This window comes from Mizuhopecten yessoensis, unplaced genomic scaffold (genome assembly GCF_002113885.1).
Source record: "Mizuhopecten yessoensis strain PY_sf001 unplaced genomic scaffold, ASM211388v2 scaffold7635, whole genome shotgun sequence".
Taxonomy (NCBI): domain Eukaryota; kingdom Metazoa; phylum Mollusca; class Bivalvia; order Pectinida; family Pectinidae; genus Mizuhopecten; species Mizuhopecten yessoensis.
This window is the reverse complement of record NW_018407146.1, coordinates 740717-760199: the sequence shown is the minus strand read 5'-3', so window position 1 is coordinate 760199 and position 19483 is coordinate 740717. Positions and strand designations below refer to the sequence as shown.

Below are 19483 nucleotides of genomic sequence, written 5' to 3'. Positions count from 1 at the left end.
TTATTTTCTAGATTTCTATAATGAAGGACTGTGGGCCTGATGACATCTGTAAAAGCAGTCTCGATCTATTGAAGACGACAGTGATGATTGGACGATCAAATTCTACATATATTGTCGATGTCAGTAATGACGTCAGAGTAAACATTTCACTCATCAATCGAGGAGAAATAGCATATGCCACTACGTTGAAGTTGGTTGTTCCGTGGAATCTAGCGTTACGAGCAGGATGGAGAACAATGGCAAACACCAACACACTTCTCGATTGCAAGATAAGGCAAATACGAACGAACTCGGAAACACGTGATATCATTTGTAACATTGGTGATGTCAAGTTTCTTGATGACGTCATTGGCGTGTCAATTCAGTTTGCAATTAGATCAGAGTTTTCAACAGAAAGTTTCAACATTATTTCATCAATACAAACCCGGAGTAGTGATACAGTGGTTGACAGGAAGACAACGGTTTCCGAGGTCAAAGTGCAATACCTGCCAAGCGTTAAGGTCACGGGGTAAGTGTTGTTTTCTTTGGTCGTATTCATTTTGATATCAACTATGAGCAATTACCGTGTATCTTTTCGCTCATTTTTCATGTAGAGGTAGAGTGTGTGGTATCACCGACAATAACCTTCAATTTGTTCGGCAATGTTCTTACTACAATGGCAAACAGAAAGAAAAATGCCGAACATAGTATCCTTTTTCACAAAATTATATCCGCAGACCTATTGATTATGAAACAGGGATCTTATCCACTGCAGGTCCGGTCATGATATTTTTTTTGTTAATCCTTCCTGTAACACTACTTGCAGGAATAGCTTTCAAAATGTTCAATATCTCTTAAAGGGCCCGCAAGCTAAACTTGTTTTGTATGAATACAGAAGAAATAACATAAAGTTTCAAAAAAGCCTTTCAAGTTCCTGTGTAAAGTTGACAAGTGGTAGAACTCTTTATTTAAATCATCGCGAAAACATCCTCACGAGAGCACACTAACACGCTATGGTCTATATCATGTTAGAATTTGTCAACGTCGAAAAACAAACATCTATTATAACAGTAAATATTGATAGAGCATATAACGTCACATGAAATGCTAACGACTTGAGATCCAGCTGCTAGATGTTCCTAATATCAATACAACTTGTATTCCGTCTTTGCGTATTGCAAAGTTATCTTCTCTTGTGAACAGGTATTGATTGTTACGTCATTGGTTTGTAACAATCAATACCTGCTCACAAGAGCAGATAACTCTGCAATACGCAAAGACGGAATATGGAAATGAAAAATGATCCATCCCATTCATTTAATTGAATTGATATGATATTCATCCCTAGTTCATGTTGTGTAATTACGAAATTGTATTTCTCCTACTAAATAGCCTTTTATGATGTTTATCCGACGTTATTGATATGGAATAAATACTAAAAGCCTCTGATTTTAACCCAAGATGTAGACGTATGGTTGATTGCTACAGGCTTTGCTCAGATTCGCGATCAGTGCAGATCTATAAATAAACTCCCCGTTCTGTGTAATGAGTTGATCATTACTGTTCCCCGACAGTCGGAGTGCCGCAGGCGAACATAGAGTGTACATTGTTTGCCCTCAGCAGGACTTGTATTTGTTCCTTTATATTGTATGTCTTCCCGATATTTGTGCAGATCAATATTTTTCCTTGTTGGGATAAATTGAATCACTTCTAATCTAAATATCAGATTACATGTGCCGCGCAAATACAGTTTGATGTCTGCATATGAATGCGAGTTTTAAGGAAAAGGTCATACCATCCACTTAATAGTTCCAGTCCTAAATAAATCAGATTTCTCTCCGTATAAACTCACGACCAATTAGTATCAAAGCAATCTCGTACCAACACCGTCAAAAAGAGAGCAGACCGTTACTGTATCGGAACGTGTGGCTTTTTTTACAAGCATTTTCATTGCATTGTATCCATAACATATACTACATTGGTTCTATAGTTTCAATCATGTCAAACATGTCTAAAACGGACGAATTTCAACGAACATCACGAATTCAAGTTATTGTATCCAATGAGAAGTGCGTGTTTTACACCACAAATATAAGTTCATAGCGACAATTTTCACTTTTTTCCGGTTCTGCTTGGATGATTTCTCAAATTCCTAACATACTTACATACGTACATAATGTCTCAATGTTAATCGTAAAATTGGCATGACTACAGGAAATAAAAGTTGTATATATATGAATGCGATGATATTTATTTCATAACATAGCGTATGAATATTTATTGAAAATGATTTTTTTACCACAGATTTTCTACGCCTGACCAGCGCGTGATGTCAGAGAGACACGATTTTAGAGGTTATGAGAACGTCACTCACATATATGACGTCACTAGCTTTGGCCCAAGTTCCCTGTCTCGTGGGATCTTCACCGTCCATTTACCTGTCAGGGAGAGCTACATCGACCTACGTAGATATACAGTAGGTTTAACTCATGGGTAATAAGTAATTATCAGATAATTTAAAGTATTATAGATACATGAGAGTCAGCCAATTTCAAAGAAATACTTCCATCAAATTTAACATTTAATCGAACATTTGTTGTCATGATATCGTAAATCGTAAAAACAACAACGCGTGAATTGTTACTTCCCGAAATACCTGTCACGTGTCGTACGTGCTCTTATATGATAAGTTGTTTAGTCTGATGACCAATCAATCAACGGCACTTCCGCACGGATTTTTTTTTACATCAGTCAGCCCGTCCTTGCCACTGAAGTCGGGACATATCTTATAAATCTTGGTACGAACAATTGCCAACTGTTTTGCAAATACCTCCTAAGATGGCGGAATGTGGCGTTTTATAATCGCGCTGTTTGAACCGAATATAAGCAGCGTAATGACCGTTTGTCATTTTTAGAAGCGAAATGTGCAATACTTTACCTTGCTATTATTCTATATAACACATTATTCAATGCTTGTTTCTTTGTACAGTGACAATGTCGTTATCATAGGTATACTGAGCGAAGGTTTAAATGTTGACCACGTGCAACGTTAACATGTAAATCTCTAAGATACAAAATCACTGGGAAAAGTCCAGGCCAAAGTTCCTAAAAATGGTACTTGTTATTCCCTGCTTAACGTTCAGCTTTAAGGGTAATGGCAACAACTGGTTCACCCGTTGTCAGTATAATGTGACTGGGTGGAATGTTGTGATGGGTGCCTTCGGCATGGTATTTCAGTGAGATAGCACTATAAAGTCGGCAATAGATCCGCACTATCACAAGGAGGCAAATACACTAGCATACCATATCTACTGCACACACACGCAAGCACACATGCACAACACACATGGATGAACGTCATTAAATGACATCAGCAGTTAATAGGACATTAAACAAAATAAAACCAAATCAATCACTGGAAAAATCCCCCCATATCATTTTGTCGAGACTGGTATGTGTAAAATGATAAATTGCCAGAATAAGCCGTATTAGGCAGCGAACTACTTACCCGGACTTGTACTAATTACATAGTGAGCTGTGATGCCTCTGCAAATTTCATCCCTGAAATATTTATCTAATAGCCTCATCCCAGAACTATATGTCTAATAGCTTGATTGCTGAGGAATACACCGTCGTTCCGGACGCTTATAAGGTATTACCTCTGATCCGCTCAAATTCATTGTTGATGTTGTCCACTAGTTACTTATAATCTTATTTTAATGAAGGGTTTTCCCCCTATAAATAAAAGCGTTTAACTCTCACAAGTTATTGATTGTTATAAATGTACTGTAAACGTGCTACGTTAAGTATCATTTATATTTAAATATCACAGTGTCTCTTATGGGGGAGTTAATGTACATCTTTAGCTGCAGAACATGCTAGTACACGTTTTCCTTAGTATACTTGCTAACGAAAAGGTCTAGGCGCTAATTTATGATAACTCAGTTTCATTGCTCATTGAGCGCTTACATACGAGTCATATCTATGATTGAGTGAGGTAATATCTGTACGATACTGATGATGTACATTAGAATTAATCACTAAAGTAACGTAATCTCCGACTTGTTTTAAGTGCAATTCGTTTGGTTTTCCAAAATTGATTAGTACGAATATGGATAAGTTCTTCCTGTGAAAGTTAAGTTTTTGCTGGTGTTCTGTTGTAGTGCTTTTCTCCCTATTTTAAATGGGATGGGGCTTTAAAACAGTCAGGCTAGGTTTGTAAAATACATTTATATTTTGTGTTTGTCTCAACATGCAAGTTAGATCTTCTACATGGTAATTTGCGCTCGGGACGCAAACAGGATTAGGTTTGATAAGGTCACGCCATTGTTGCCTTGTCAACATAAGCCTTGCATTTAAAGACACACCGTATGTTTTCTCTAATTACTGATATAACCTGACATTGAATAAAATGTTAGCCATCACCTTATTGTAGATCGATACTGAAGGAAGGGTCAGCTGTGAAGTAAACAGAAGCTCGACTTGGACGGCCGTATATAAGACAAGAGATACGACAATTCGCAAGAAAATGATGATAGTAAGTTTAAAAAAATATTTCCTGTAGAAAGCTTTATTAGATAGGCGAGTAAAGCAATTTTTAGAAGATTGAGATTGAAAGGAAAGTTATTAATATTTTCTCCGTATCTTACGCTAAGGATGCTAAAATTCTGATGGCAGATGTGTACTGTATAGCGCTTTAAATTCGCGGGGTCAACATTTCGCGGTTCCGTATTCATAACATATTCGCGGGAGTGAAAACACTGATCCCGAGCGTCGTCACTGCAAGTGACTTCACTCGAAAGAAAATCAAATTTGTGTATGGAACTTTGTTGGAGTAAACTGTAATCAATTAATCACCTACTGTTTACACATCAATATGTTGTGACAACTTATATGTAAATGTTGTTTTTACAACGACTGCCCAGTTGTCGGTTGATAATCTGATTTGAGTTAATTTAAGCTTGCATAACAGCGTAGGGTTATACGTATTTTCAACATGTTGTGATCAGGTCCGTAAAAGTGGTTAACATTTTCGATAATTTCGCTGGTGCTAAGAATTCGCGGGTTTTAGTCAAAGTGCGATATGGCGCGAAATTAAAACCCCGCGAAATGTAACCGCTATACAGTATTCGGGTTTTTAGTCCCTACATTGTAATTGCTATTTTTGGTACCTTTTTCCATCGAATCGATACACTTAGTCTTATATTTCTGTCTTCACTTTTTCATACTTAAGGTTCAATAATCTGAATACCGATGTTTAATTGTGGTCTTTTAATATGGCTGTTTAGGAGGTTGAAGTATAGGTTGACAATGCCATCTTTTCGGGGGCTTATTGAATTTTAAACAGTGTCAAATCTTAATAACAACTGTAGAAATGTTGCATATTTACATCACTTGGGCCACGAATGTATGTAAATTAACACTCTGATGTAACACTGAAAATTTAAACGATAACAAAATATGTTCCACAGCCAAGATTGCCAGAATACCAGATCCGAGGTTTATTTTACCAGAATTCATAAGCGCAAAGTACCATTAATCGAATATGGCAACTCGCAGTTGAAAGGAGAAAACAATAGTACCCTATAGACATCAAAATAGAAGGAAATACGTCAAAATCACCACAAAAATATAAGCAGTACCTTTCGGACTTAACACCAATAGAAAAAAAGATCATTAACACCACAAAAAACAGCAACAATTAACTTGAAACCCTTGGAACATCACATCATTAACACATGTCAAAATGTCATAAACACCACGAAAACAGCATGCACAATACTACATTGCAATGAAATAGACATCATACAACCTTTAAATAGACATCATAAAACCTTCACATATATGAAAATACGGTAACTGGGTAAATCACACAACACTACAAACACCATTAATATCCACAAAGACAAGGTCGATAGATTATGCTTTAGAAAGTTAAGTGTTCCTATGCACTACATGTGATATTCAACATTAAGTCTCCAATCAAATCCGGGTTATGAATTTATTAACGATTAAAGAACAGTGAACAGTTCTCTGTTCATAGTCAAGTCATGTCAATGTTGTTCATATCATTGCATATATCATAATTGCATTGCTACATACTGAAATATATTGTTACATACGAGTAGCAGGGATCAATATACCTACATGAAATATTGTTACATAAGAGTAGCAGGGATCAATATACCTACATAAAATATTGTTCAAACAGTTATGATATTTCATGTATTAACGCACTGACCAAAAATCATCCCAGATTTTAGGCCAGAGAGCAGATGATCGGGACAGCCCCTACCTAAAAAGCCATTTGGATGCAGTACAAGATATGACAAATAACATTTTTTCTTCTACATTTATTGCGTATGTATGGTCCGGTTTATGTTATCAAAAGACTCGCCATCTAAACCACGCTGTGAGATTATTGGCGTGTACAAATACTGTTGTTAAAGCTAAATAAAATACAATCAGTCAATGTGTATTTTGTCTATCTGCATTTTTTTTCCTGAATGCTTTCTTGTATATAATTGCGTGCCACGCCACACTTTCTGTATACCAGAACTGCGAGAGTTTCCCCTGCGTGTCCATCACGTGTGACGTCTGGGACCTGTCGCCTCAACAATCTATTAATCTTAAAGCTTACATGACTGTGTCGAGGAGAATCTTCACTGACAATACGGTATGACACTAAAAGCTTCAAGAAGGGATAAGCCTCTTCTTCGATAACATGATTGTCAAAAACTCTATGAAAAGCCTCACTCGTACAATTATAAGACCTTGTTACAGACGTTACTGTGTGGGAGAGATTTTATGAATATTCTATAACTTTGTGTACGAGATGATTATGTAGGGCAGGGCAATAATATTGCGATTCCAACGTATTGCATTATTTGTTTGGCAATCAATATATTTATTCCATTATGACTTTGAAATGGTAATAAACAGCAATAATTTTAACTAATTGATTGTATGGTTAACCATAGTTTAATATTAAATATTTTTTTCAAAAAAAATGTTAAGATTGAATTGAAATAATCCAAATTAGGGATATACTCTTCTGAGTTTTCAATCTTAAAATGTGTATTTCTTGCGCTGCGCTTCGCACAGTTTCACCTTTTTGGCGCTAGATTGAACACTAAAATCGTTATTGTGTCGCCATTTTTAATTGTAGCAAGTTTATTTTTGCTGTACAACTTCATTACGTTCATTATGATGACAATACTTTCAATAAAGGGGAAAATGATAAATGATTAGTATTTTCTTTACATATTTGTTGTAACTGAAGAACTCAAAAAGGTGCAAAAAATAACAAATAATAAAAGGACAAAAACTGAAGCTCACGGAGACCTCATTTCTGTGGCTGTGTCAGAAAGGGAAACACAAAAGAAACGTTTTGTAGCAGAAGAATTCAAATCAAGCGTTAAATTTGCAAAAAAATGTTGAAAAAATGAGTATATTTGCATTAAAAATAAGGGGTAGGGGTAACTTAAATCGCTTTTCAGAGATAAAAAATAAGATTAAGAGTGATTTTCAATTTATCATAAAGGCATGCTGAACTGATGAGCACCTGTCCTCATTAACTTACCGTAAATAGCTGACAATCTAGGAATACAATCTATTGTGTGATTATTTAAATACCTACCTTTATAATCAAATGTGTAAGGTTGCTTCGTTATCAGCCGGATATTTCAAGGGCTGTATTAGTAGTAAACACGTTGTAGAATGTTATATAATAAATTATTATTTATAATAAGAGGGACATAAAAACTCACCTCTTCACGTCTGCATTTTAGAATCTTTGCAAAGACGTCATGTACATACCACCCTTTTATTTGTTCAATTATGTGCACATTGCTTGTTAAATGTATGAAAGTGATTGCAAGCCTTTGTTGTTTGTTTTCACAATTATAACCATTTCTATTATCCATATGTTGTAAAGCGCCTTAGAGTAATTTTACAAATTATATAGGGCGCTATATAAATGTTGTATATTAATATTATTATAACCAATCAAGTCGTTCTTGTATTTATACTTTTCAGAACGTAAAACATATTCGACTAGAGTCTTCCTCGGTGTTCAGTTATGACAGTGACCTGAGTCTAAACATCCAGATAAAGGAAACAGGCACATCGGTACGTACTGGTAATGTTTTAATGTCACCATGACTAGGAAGGAATGTAGACCAGTTATCTTAGTAGAACAGGTTTAATTGTTTCTACTATTCCATACATGTGGTCAAAGAAGAGTGATGTGATAGAAACATTATTCTCAAGTTAATTGGAAAATATATACTAAACCACGTCGATAATACACAAAACAGACTCAGGAGTCATAATGTAAAAGACACCAATCCAAAATATTTTCCTTATAAAAATGAGATTGTTTATCCTGTCATTTAAGCTATTTCGTAGCGCAGAAAAGTTCGACACCATGCAACCTCTAACTCATCACTGTTGATTGTGTATGAAACTAGCTCAACTGCAGTGATTAAAGTAATAGGTTTCATCACAACATTTGACAGTCGATACACCTCTCGCCTTATTGACCATTCTCGTGTGAGGTCACAAACGGATATATCATAATTATTTTATATCGTTATTGTATTATTTTACTGAAATATCAGCATATTGTATTACACAAACAGATGCGTTACACGGATGTCTAGAAATTTAATCTATGTTATTCCGGATGATAATGTGCTTGTCGATTCCAGTTTATTAGAATTACTATGAGTATCAATATAATTTGATTTCGAAATTTTGATATTGAAGAGAACACTTAGAGATAGCAACACAATAGGAACCTAGTCGGCGAAAATACCGGCATCCCGTAAGGATACATGATGTATTCCATTAAATTCTAGGCAAGATGTAGAATGATATTTTATATATAAGAAAAAATATGGTTTATATGTACCGTCTAATTGTATAATTTTACTATGACAGATTTCTACAGACTTCCTGATTTACGAGAAGGTGTTACACACAGGCAAACTAGAGCTTTGGATCGTTCTCGTCAGCTTCTGTGCGGGAATATTCGTTTTCTTGATCATCGGAATAATTCTTCTGAAGGTAAATCTAAATATATATATAGACTCATTAATATGAAAATTAGATCGTGTTGATCTATACACGTATACTGGCTGCAATAAAGGTATTATGGAGTAAACTAAATAACTACAAGACGTTTTTTCAGATAATTTACACATGAACAAAGAATTCAAATAGCAGATGTTCTCATATTGATTAAATTGATAAGTGATATCCACATGCATTATTGAGAGCAAATTCATTCTCGAATCAATTCAGGATATGTTTACATTGCTTCAAGTTGATGACTTTGTAATATATAATGGTATCTTACATACTGTTTTGTTTTTGTTATTTGTTTTTTCCGATGATCTATGTAGTATAAAATCTTGAATAAATTCGTTACTGTTAAAAGATAATTAGTGATATTAATATATGTAAATATGTTATTAACATCGAAGTCATTGGTCATTTAAAATATACATATTTCGTCTTGTATTTAATTCAGATTGGCTTCTTCAAGAGGAAACATCGTGATGATCTACTGACCCTCCGGAAGTTGCAGTCCAGGCATTGTGGCAGATATCGCAATAGTTCGGAAGAGACCAGTGATGGAGGCGATGGTAGCAACGAGAATCTCGTCTTGGCAACGGACTACAGGACCGTGGCCTATGATCTGTCTGGAGAGTCATCGCCCGATTCACCGATCTCTCGAACGTTTGGTGACACGGATTATTTAGAACCTATTCAACACTTGTCAGATCGTGATTGATAACTAAAAATCATTTAGATACAGGATAATTATTTTTTGGTTTTGGATTTTTACAGCACAATTGGTGTAAAGTTGGAATGTTTGTAAGTAAGGAGTGTGTGGTCCTACACACACATCACACTCGTGTGTAAGGATCTAAAGCTCGATTTATCCAATGGTGAACATTAAGTTATTGAATTCGGAAGAGGTTTGGATCTGGCTTCTGGTGCATTGCGTGCTGATGTGCAGCTATGTACAACTTATTGATTTGTCGGAGGTCTAGTAAGTTATTGTAGTAACAATCGCCATTACTCAGATACAATGATGTGAGCGTTATAAAACGGACATTATCTGATCTCGCGATATACTTTTTTCATTTTTCTGTTTTGTAAATTTCCTAAACCCTTGTTAATTAGCTAGTTTACATTAAAGCATGCGATTCCAGGTATTTATATGGTAATATATGAATGAGGCACAATATTTATAGAACCAAATATTTTTTGCTTGTTCTTCAGTTCCCCAGGACAAGAAAAATATATGTTCTGTAACACGTGTTTTATGTTCCGTCCAATAATAATTCAGCATGCATAAGGTTTTTGTAACAGGGCAGTCATCTCTCGTTCGTTTTGCATCGTGCGTTGTAAACATTCCGAAATTTTTACATGTTTTCAAGAACTAAACAACCTAGAATCAAGATATTCGATAAAAGACAACGCATGTGATTGCATTGATGATCAATTGTCATGGTCATCAGGGTCAGGTATGTTACAAGCTACATGTTCGTCTTCTAAAGATACATATTCTCTAGATTAAGGATACGTGGGATGTAGTTTGCAAGGGCAAAGGCCTAATGTGTGTGTTCAACATAATAACCATGACTTACTTTCACAGTAGGAAAGGTCAAATATTTTAAAATTGATTAAATTGCTTCTTTAAAAGATACACCAAGGAGTAAGATCAACGAAATTTGTCTTACTGGTCAAGATCATAGGGGTAAAATGTTAAAATGTCCATACGTCTTCTAAAGATCATTTGGTTTAAATTATGATGATGTTTTGACAACAAACAAACATCCGTATCATTTTAAATAAAGTTTAGCCTTCAGTATAAAATTTGTTGTAACCAAGATCGCATTCATGCGGGTAATTAGACCGATCGTTTCTCTTTTACTACTTAATTAGTCAGAAAATCATTAAGAAATGTGAAATGTACTGCATTTACCTGTTTCTATATTCAGATTACTTAAGTGATAACATCGCAGCTGTTTATGGGTTTTTTATAATTAAATTTGTTAACAATGTATTAAACCTATATTTGCATGAACACAAAAATAAGTTTTATAAATTACTATAAAGAAGATATATTTTTTTCTGTTTTATGCTTCAAATCCATGTATCCTAAGACATTTTACTGAAAGTGATGTGAAGATAGCTATTGTACAGACATACACCTATTACGTTGTCTTCCTATTTCAGATATTGGTAATCTGACACACTTCTACAACGCGTATAACTCTCTGTCTTATGATATTATTTTGACTGACTTTCGCCGCATTTTCTTCATGTGTAAAATGTGACGTTGATTAATATTGTTAATATATGTTAGTTTAGGAAGTGTACAATGTTCAAATAGACTTCATGCATGTTATAAAGTTCACTATAAATCACATTTCCTGTGATAGATAATGTTAATATTTGTTAGCCTAGCGAGTGTACAAATAGACTACCATTACCTGGTCTTCGTATATGTGATTTGACTGTCTACCACCATGTGTTCTTCTTGTACCTGACGTAATGTTGTCATTAACAGGCTTCCATCCACCATGTTGTCTTCTTGTATATGTTTGCAATTTAACTAGCATTTACCATGTAAATGTGTATTATGTGATTTAATGTGTTATCTTCCTTCAAGATGTCGCAATCAAAGAGTTCTCCGTAATTTACGTTTGTTGAAATTCACATTGTATATATACTTTAATTTAGCGAAGAGCTACCGTCGTTGTTAATATATATTTTGGACTTATAATCATCCATATTTGATAATGGTTTTGTTTAAATCTTCACAGAAAATTATTTTCGAGCACAATAATGAATACTTGTTTGTAATGTTTAATGGTGTATGCTACCTTTTACATTTTATTTGTCATGTGCAAGAGTTTTCCCTGACTTGCCTTATCTAACACGTCATAAATTCTTTCGCATTATGCCATTGCATGCATTCGTTTAAACCTTTCCACCATGTCATCAGTGTATTATTAAAGAGCATATGAACATTCACGGTAAAGGGTTGCACTCTTTTGTAATGGAAACACATTTCAACGTTTGGTAGCATACAACTTTAAGCGATTTACGGTAAGACATCAGTGTTTGATTCTTTTTAGTGATCTCACGTTATTATTTATTTGATCTTAATCATATACTGAACAAAAAAAGAAACGCACAATTAAATTATGCCATCAATAGCCTATGATATTTTTGGAAATTTGTACAAAATTTTATATCAATATGAAGGGACAAGTCTACTCTTTACAATACTGTAGAGGAAAAGTCTGTGTGACGTCACTCGTGTCATCAGTAGTTACTCAAAGTGGGATACCCGCGAAAAACAAAATGACACTTCAGTACCTGGTGTGGGCACCTTTTGCACGAATCCCTGCACGGATTCTCCTATGCATTGAATTCATGAGAACATTTATTCGCCTTAAGGGAATGTTGTTCCATTCTTGTGTTAATGCTGCGATCAACTGGGCGCGGTTAGTTGGTGTTTTTTTTTCACGTTTCCTTATACGCCCTGTCCAGCTCATCCCACAGATGCTCAATGGGAGACATGTCAGGGCTTTATGGGGGCCATTCCAGAGGCTGAACGTTGTTTGCCGTGAGAAAATCACGACAGACTCTGGCAACATGCGGTCGAGCATTGTCTTGCTGGAAAATTAGGTTCTGACGTCTGAGAAGTGGAAGGACATGTGGTTGGAGGATCTGGTCTCTGTATCGAACGGCATTGAGGTTTTGATCCAGGACCACTAAGGGGGATTTTACTCCATGGGAGATGCCTCCCAAAACCATTACAGAAGCCTCACCGGATCTATCGCGTTCAACCACCCATGCGTAGGCGAAACGCTCACCGCGTCTGCGATATACCCTTTTTCTTCCGTCTGAGCGATACAGACAGAATCTAGACTCGTTGGTGAACATCACACGCCTCCATCGACGCATCCCAAACCAATTCGGGCCACTTGCCGCCTCCGTGGTGTCAGAGGTGGCCCGACATAAGGTCGGCACGCAAGCGGTTCCTGGCAATTTGAGGACTAATGGGTCTGCCATGAGTAACTAAGGTATGCGACGCAGTCTCTACAGCAGTCCTGAATCTGTTGCGCAAGTGCGACAATCGAATCGCCCTGTCTTGTCGTGCGGTCGTTACACGCGGACGACCGCTCCTGGGACGATCGGAAACTAACCCAGTAGCACGGAAACGTGTACAGAGACGGTTAATTGTACATGGGCCAACACCAAACTGCCGTGCGACAGCAGTTTTGCTATGACCATCCATCAACATCGCAATTGCTCTACCCCTCTGAATTTGCGTTAATCGTGGCATCTCAGTCAATGGAGAAATCAAAATGTGGAAAATTAACGTGGCTGAACTCAGAGTATCCGCGTGGTTTGGACTAAAGAAGCTCACAAAGTCACACAATGACATCGTAACGCTTGGCTGGTTTTAGGGTAGATTGTTGAGAAGGGAGATCGTTCTTGATGTAATACCTGACCAAATATTCCATTATTTCCTTACAGCTAAGGTGTACTGCAGGGGGAACTTTGTGCGTTTCTGTTTTTGTTCAGTATATATCCAATTTTTTTTCAATAAATGATTCATTTACAACGTAACAATAACGTTTGTTTGTTGATCCTACCATGTGATTTTTAGTGAAATAAATACAATCCAATCTATCGTTTTCTTTTTCATTTTTCGAAAGCGTAGACATATAGCTAATGCACTGATAAATTCAAGCCATTCCATCTCTGCTTTCCCCGCAAAACAGGCACTATTGACCAACATGTTCCACTATTGACCAACATTTTCCACTATTGACCAACATGTTCCACTATTAACCAACATGTTCCACTATTGACCAACATGTTCCACTATTGACCAACATGATCCACTATTGACCAACATGTTCCACTATTGACAAACATGATCCACTATTGACCAACATGTTCCACTTTTGACCAACATGTTCCACTATTGACCAACATGTTCCACTATTGACCAACATGATCCACTATTGACCAACATGATCCACTATTGACCAACATGTTCCACTATACAGCCGCCACTCTTATCCCCCGTAGCCAACACTTAATCATGGCCACTTGCCCTACCCTACAGTAACCACTAACACCATTGCCTGTTCATTCAGCCAACACTAAAATGCTTGTCCACTGCAGCCAAAACTAACACATTTGACCTACCATACAGTAACAACTAACCCACTTGCGTTTCCGTGTGTCTTTCCTTCCATACATCCTCCACTAATTCGCTTGCCCTTCCATACAGCTACTACTAATTCGCTTGTCCTTCCATACAGCTATTACTTATTCGCTTCTCCTTCCATGCAGCTATTACTAATTCGCTTGTCCTTCCATACAACTACTACTAATTCGCTTGTCCTTCCATACAGCTACTACTTATTCGCTTGCCCTTCCATACAGCTACTACTAATTCGCTTGCCCTTCCATACAGCTACTACTAATTCGCTTGCCCTTCCATACAGCTACTACTAATTCGCTCGCCTTTCCATACAGCTACTACTAATTCGCTTGCCCTTCCATACAGCTACTACTAATTCGCTTGCCCTTCCATACAGCTACTTCTAATTCGCATGTCCTTCCATTCAGCTATTACTAATTCGCTTGTCCTTCCATACAGCTATTGCTAATTCGCTTGTCCTTCCAAACAGCTTCTTCTAATTCGCTTGTCCTTCCATACAGCTACTTCTAATTCGCTTGTCCTTCCATACAGCTACTTCTAATTCGCTTGTCCTTCCATACAGCTACTACTAATTCGCTTGTCCTTCCAAACAGCTTCTCCTAATTCGCTTGTCCTTCAATACAGCTACTACTAATTCGCTTGTCCTTTCAAACAGCTTCTTCCAATTCGCTTGCCCTGCCATACAGTCATATCTAATATAATAGTTCCACCATGTAGCAACACCAAATACAGCAGTCCTACCCCACAGCCACAATTAAAACGCTTGTTCCATACATCCGCCAGTATTCCGCTTGTCCTTTCATACAACCACCACTGAACTGATTGTCTTGCCATACCGTCATATGGTTGATAAGGGCTTGTCATGACGCTGATTTAGCTGGAAAGGAATGTGGCTGGTTTACAGAGAAATTAATGCATATATATATTTCTGTTGTATATACGTATATTAACATCAAGTTATATGTGGCCTCGATGTGACTGATTTTAATGACTCCATTACACTTTCTTTATAATAAACAAATGCACTGTAAATGTTTTTGCCCAATTTTAATATCAGTATTTAATGCATCGGTGCTCATTACTATATAAGCATCATATAACGAATGGGAAATTAAATTAAAACATGAGGTATATTTACATGAATATTTATAACACATCACTATCACATTTCTCTGTTCATACGTGTTTATTTCTAAACATTTCTAATACGAGTTCTAATCATCCGCGCGACAAGTTTCTCTCCTAAATACACCGCCCCTTTGACACAATTCCGCGTCAATTATACCTTATATTTAATAAACATGTTGATAAGTGAGGAAATAAAAAGGACCAGGAGACGACGACAATGATAATGACAAGGAAACTTTCGTTTATTTTATAACCAATCTAATCCAGAAATAATATCAGAAAAATAGACAAAAATGAATATAAACAGGATAAACAGGGTATATGCACCATCAGATAATTGTGATTGTCTTTTAGGTTTAGTTCCTGACCCTTGAACTGATATAGTGCATCAGGCTGGTGTGATGTCATTGTAGTGTGGACTTGTTTCCTGACTTGTTGTAAGTATCAGTGTAGCGAACAGCGTCATCCATTAATGTAAAAACCGATAAAGCCTATATTTGAGATTTTCTTAAACATTTACACACACGTCCTCATCATCATCAAGAGTCGGTCACCCACATGAACTTTGGGCTCATTATACACCTATCACATGGTGAAGTACATGTACATGGATATTTATAGAAGCAAACACAATGTCAAATAAGTAAGTAAATATCCTTATTTTTGTTCTACATCTTACTCTCTGCTTATTTGCAGTAAAAAGGTTATTGACTCTGCTGGTTGACTTTTGTCCCAAACGTCGGCCCTAACCTCAGCTGGGATTGGTTCTGGTACGGTTTCTATACGAAATGATAGCGCAAAAATAATTATTCTGTTGCAGCCAAATTGTTAATTTGTAACGTTATAAAGGGGTTTATAGCTTACGGGCACCTTTCCCTTTGCTGTATTTATATATAAACACAGGTTCAGAAAACATCTTTATTCTTTGCCTTTAGTGCTAAGTGGACGAATAGTCCTACGGTGCATTTAAAAAAAAACTCTGGTATTGTACATTGACCTGCTGAATTTATGAACTGGTGAGTCGTTACTTCGTAGTTCTATTGGTGAATCTAGTGTAAGACAGTAACTTCGAAAATGCAACTCTTCATTGAACACACAGCAATTATGCAATACCACCGACCAACTTAGCCCAAAAATATGGAGAGAAAAAAAAGATATTTTTTTATCTTTTTTTTTGCAACACTAGATAAATTAAACGGTTACAGGTTAACATATTCCATACAATCATAACATACGTGTTTCATGAGGTTGTTTAGTTATCATCATTATCAATGTCGCATTAGTTAATTTAACTGAGTGTTATTTGAAATTGATAATTCACGAATGAGACTCTAACAAACATAACAAACCTTATGTGACCCCATTCTCACACAATGTTTATATTATATCCGAAAAGTCTGTTCCGTACACACGCCCCCATCTTCCAATAATACACTGGAGTACTTGCTTTTTAACACAAGTACAAGACAAAACTCACAATGAGTCGTAACGGCATAATGAATTGATGTTATTATAAAGCTTTTGCTTGTGACGTTGCAAGCTTTGTGTGGTCACGTTCATATAAACGTCGTGACCTGTATTTTGACGAATGAAAACGCTCCGAGCGTGTTACCGACCCATATACTATGTTATCTTCAACCAACGTCTTCCTGCTCATCTGCTCATCCAAAGTCTGGAACAAAGACAAGTGCACTAGTTATAGGTGAACTGATATCGTTATCAGCATTTGTATCGATTTAACTAGGTTTCCCTGTATATAAGTGTGATGACCTTCTACTTCCTTAATGCTCGGTTAACCAGGTCTGACCGTCCTTTATAACATACGGCTTTACCTAATGATATCAGCTTACTGCCGATTTAACAAGGCTTTATTTCATACAATACCGATGACAACATGTTAAATATTTCACTTTCGATTTGAAACAAGTTTTACTGACGAATATAATCATAAAGTATACATAAATTACGACTAAATGTATCAACAAACAGATTTCAAGATCAACAACAGATTTAAACATCAACATACATATTTCAGCATCAACTTATAGATTTCAACATCAACAACAGATTTAAATATCAACATACCGACTTCATCATCAACATACATATTTCAAGATCAACAACAGATTTAAACATTAACATACCGACTTCAACATGACATCAACATAAACAGATTCACACAATGTACTACTGATGAGGATGTCTCTCTATGCGGTCAATTAAAACAGCTTTGTACATAACGATGCATTCTGTATAAACTTACTCAGGTTTATCCGTCTGACATACTATAACGGCTTTATAATATGCATGTGTACAGTTACTGCATCACGTTTTTTCAATTTGAAGAAGTGTGCTTCTCACTTATAAATAAATAGAGTAACTGTATCCATATTTTGGCAAATTTGATAAGGTTTTATTGTCAGACGTTATCTAAATACAAGCACACAGAGGTACGCACACATGTCACGTGGTACGCACACATGTCACGTGCACTTGCAGACCACTACGTCACGACAGACATCATGTCCTTGGACATGTCGGCGAGTTGAAGGTTCCAAACACATTCAGTTCGTACAGACAAGACAGGGCGATCACCACCACATACGCTATGAGACATACAACCCCGAATGTTCGTCCCAGCTTCCACTTAGCAAGGATGACGGCGATGCCTATAAAGAAGACGGTGGAAAGGAGGGTGAGTGCGGAATATGTGAGACCATCGCTAGTGATCATGATGGGTTCGCCATCGTCGATAGCCGCAGAGCGTATGAGCCAGGGTATACCGAGACAGACCAGGACGTCAAACACGTTACTCCCTATAGAGTTTGATATGGCCATGTCACCATAACCTGAAACACGACAGAAAACATTCAATACTGAACGAACACGGCACAGGAAAAAATCAAACGATCGGGAAAATATTATCAAAGTTTGAAATGCTATTTTTGTATATCTTTGTAAAAGTTAAGTTCAGGACAAATTAAACGGTAGCACGATATTACTAGAAATACTCGCGTTGTAGTTTAATTCACATATTCATTTCAAAATTTCTCATTTTTGAAGCACTGTATTGTTTATGGAAATGGATTGAGTAAAACAAAATAAAATCTGTCCAAATAAAATTACTAATCTGCCCGAACAGATAAGAATTGTGAGTAGACAGGAACCGGAAATCATTTACTGCATTTTATTTGTCCGGACAGATTATAGACAATATGTGTGGACAGGCTATTAATCTAATCACTGGAAAAACTAGCTTGCCAGTAAGACAGTATTTCTCCCTTATATTCCTTTGCTGTTACACTATTCCCCCTCCGAAAGTCTCGTCGTCCTGAGACTTTGCCTGGGGAATGATGTAGGTCCTCTCTGTGGTATCAATATGTATACATGATCACACGGTTCATTCCCATTTATCCAACTTTTTGAAAAATAGGTACTACAGGTAAAAAGTTTGGGTTGGATAAGTGGGAATAGGGTATATTGTTAAAACAACAAACACTAATTGGAGCTTGGGTCAAGTGTTGGGTTAAAAATATGATACAGAAATTAAGTCCTTTTGGAAATGTGTATCTAAGTTATTCCTATTAAGTTGATTTGAATGCTTCATTTTGTTTCTATTTGTGGTTTTTTTATTGATTCTGTAGTTATGATATATGCTTTCACAATAAGACTAATTTCTATTTTCAATATATTTATTCAAATAATATCAGACATATATATTATTAACAGACATATTAATTATTAAATATACAAAATGATACAAAATAATATTTATTTCATAAATTGATATAAAGCACTAGAAATAAGATGATAGCAATATGAATCATTTTACATGATAGAAAAGTTACAATGTATAGTAAATTTCATATTTAAAATATTTGAATTAAGCAAAGCACTATATCAATCGAATATTATAGAGTCATATCAGTTCATTGAAGTTTCAGCAGGCGTGACACTGTGTCTGTATACTGGTAGATGTCAACTTCCCCTTGAATGAGTCGTTGTTTCTGTCGCTGAAGTCTGGAGTCTAGGATTCTGTATTTCAGCTTTCTTGTCTTTCTAGTGCCACCAGCTGCATACTGGATAAGTCGGATCTCATTTGCTGCT

The 19483-nt window shown here is 36.2% G+C and overlaps 2 protein-coding genes across 3 annotated transcripts in view; one reads left to right on the top strand and one right to left on the bottom strand.

Moving 5' to 3' along the window:
• Window positions 1-12215, top strand: part of LOC110454020 (integrin alpha-3-like) — a 58155-nt gene extending 45940 nt beyond the window's left edge. The window contains exons 15-21 of the mRNA XM_021503328.1: window positions 12-508; window positions 2284-2455; window positions 4415-4516; window positions 6536-6655; window positions 8017-8109; window positions 8923-9048; window positions 9515-12215. Coding sequence (XP_021359003.1) covers window positions 12-508; window positions 2284-2455; window positions 4415-4516; window positions 6536-6655; window positions 8017-8109; window positions 8923-9048; window positions 9515-9778 — 1374 coding nt within the window. The 3' untranslated portion in view covers window positions 9779-12215. The remainder of the gene's footprint in view (window positions 1-11; window positions 509-2283; window positions 2456-4414; window positions 4517-6535; window positions 6656-8016; window positions 8110-8922; window positions 9049-9514) is intronic.
• A 3076-nt stretch (window positions 12216-15291) lies between these two features.
• The window catches only part of LOC110454031 (sodium/potassium/calcium exchanger 3-like), a 57965-nt gene continuing 53773 nt past the window's right edge, over window positions 15292-19483 (bottom strand). For both annotated transcript variants that reach the window (XM_021503348.1, XM_021503351.1), the window contains one exon: window positions 15292-18225. In XM_021503348.1, coding sequence (XP_021359023.1) covers window positions 17897-18225 — 329 coding nt within the window. In that variant the 3' untranslated portion in view covers window positions 15292-17896. The remainder of the gene's footprint in view (window positions 18226-19483) is intronic.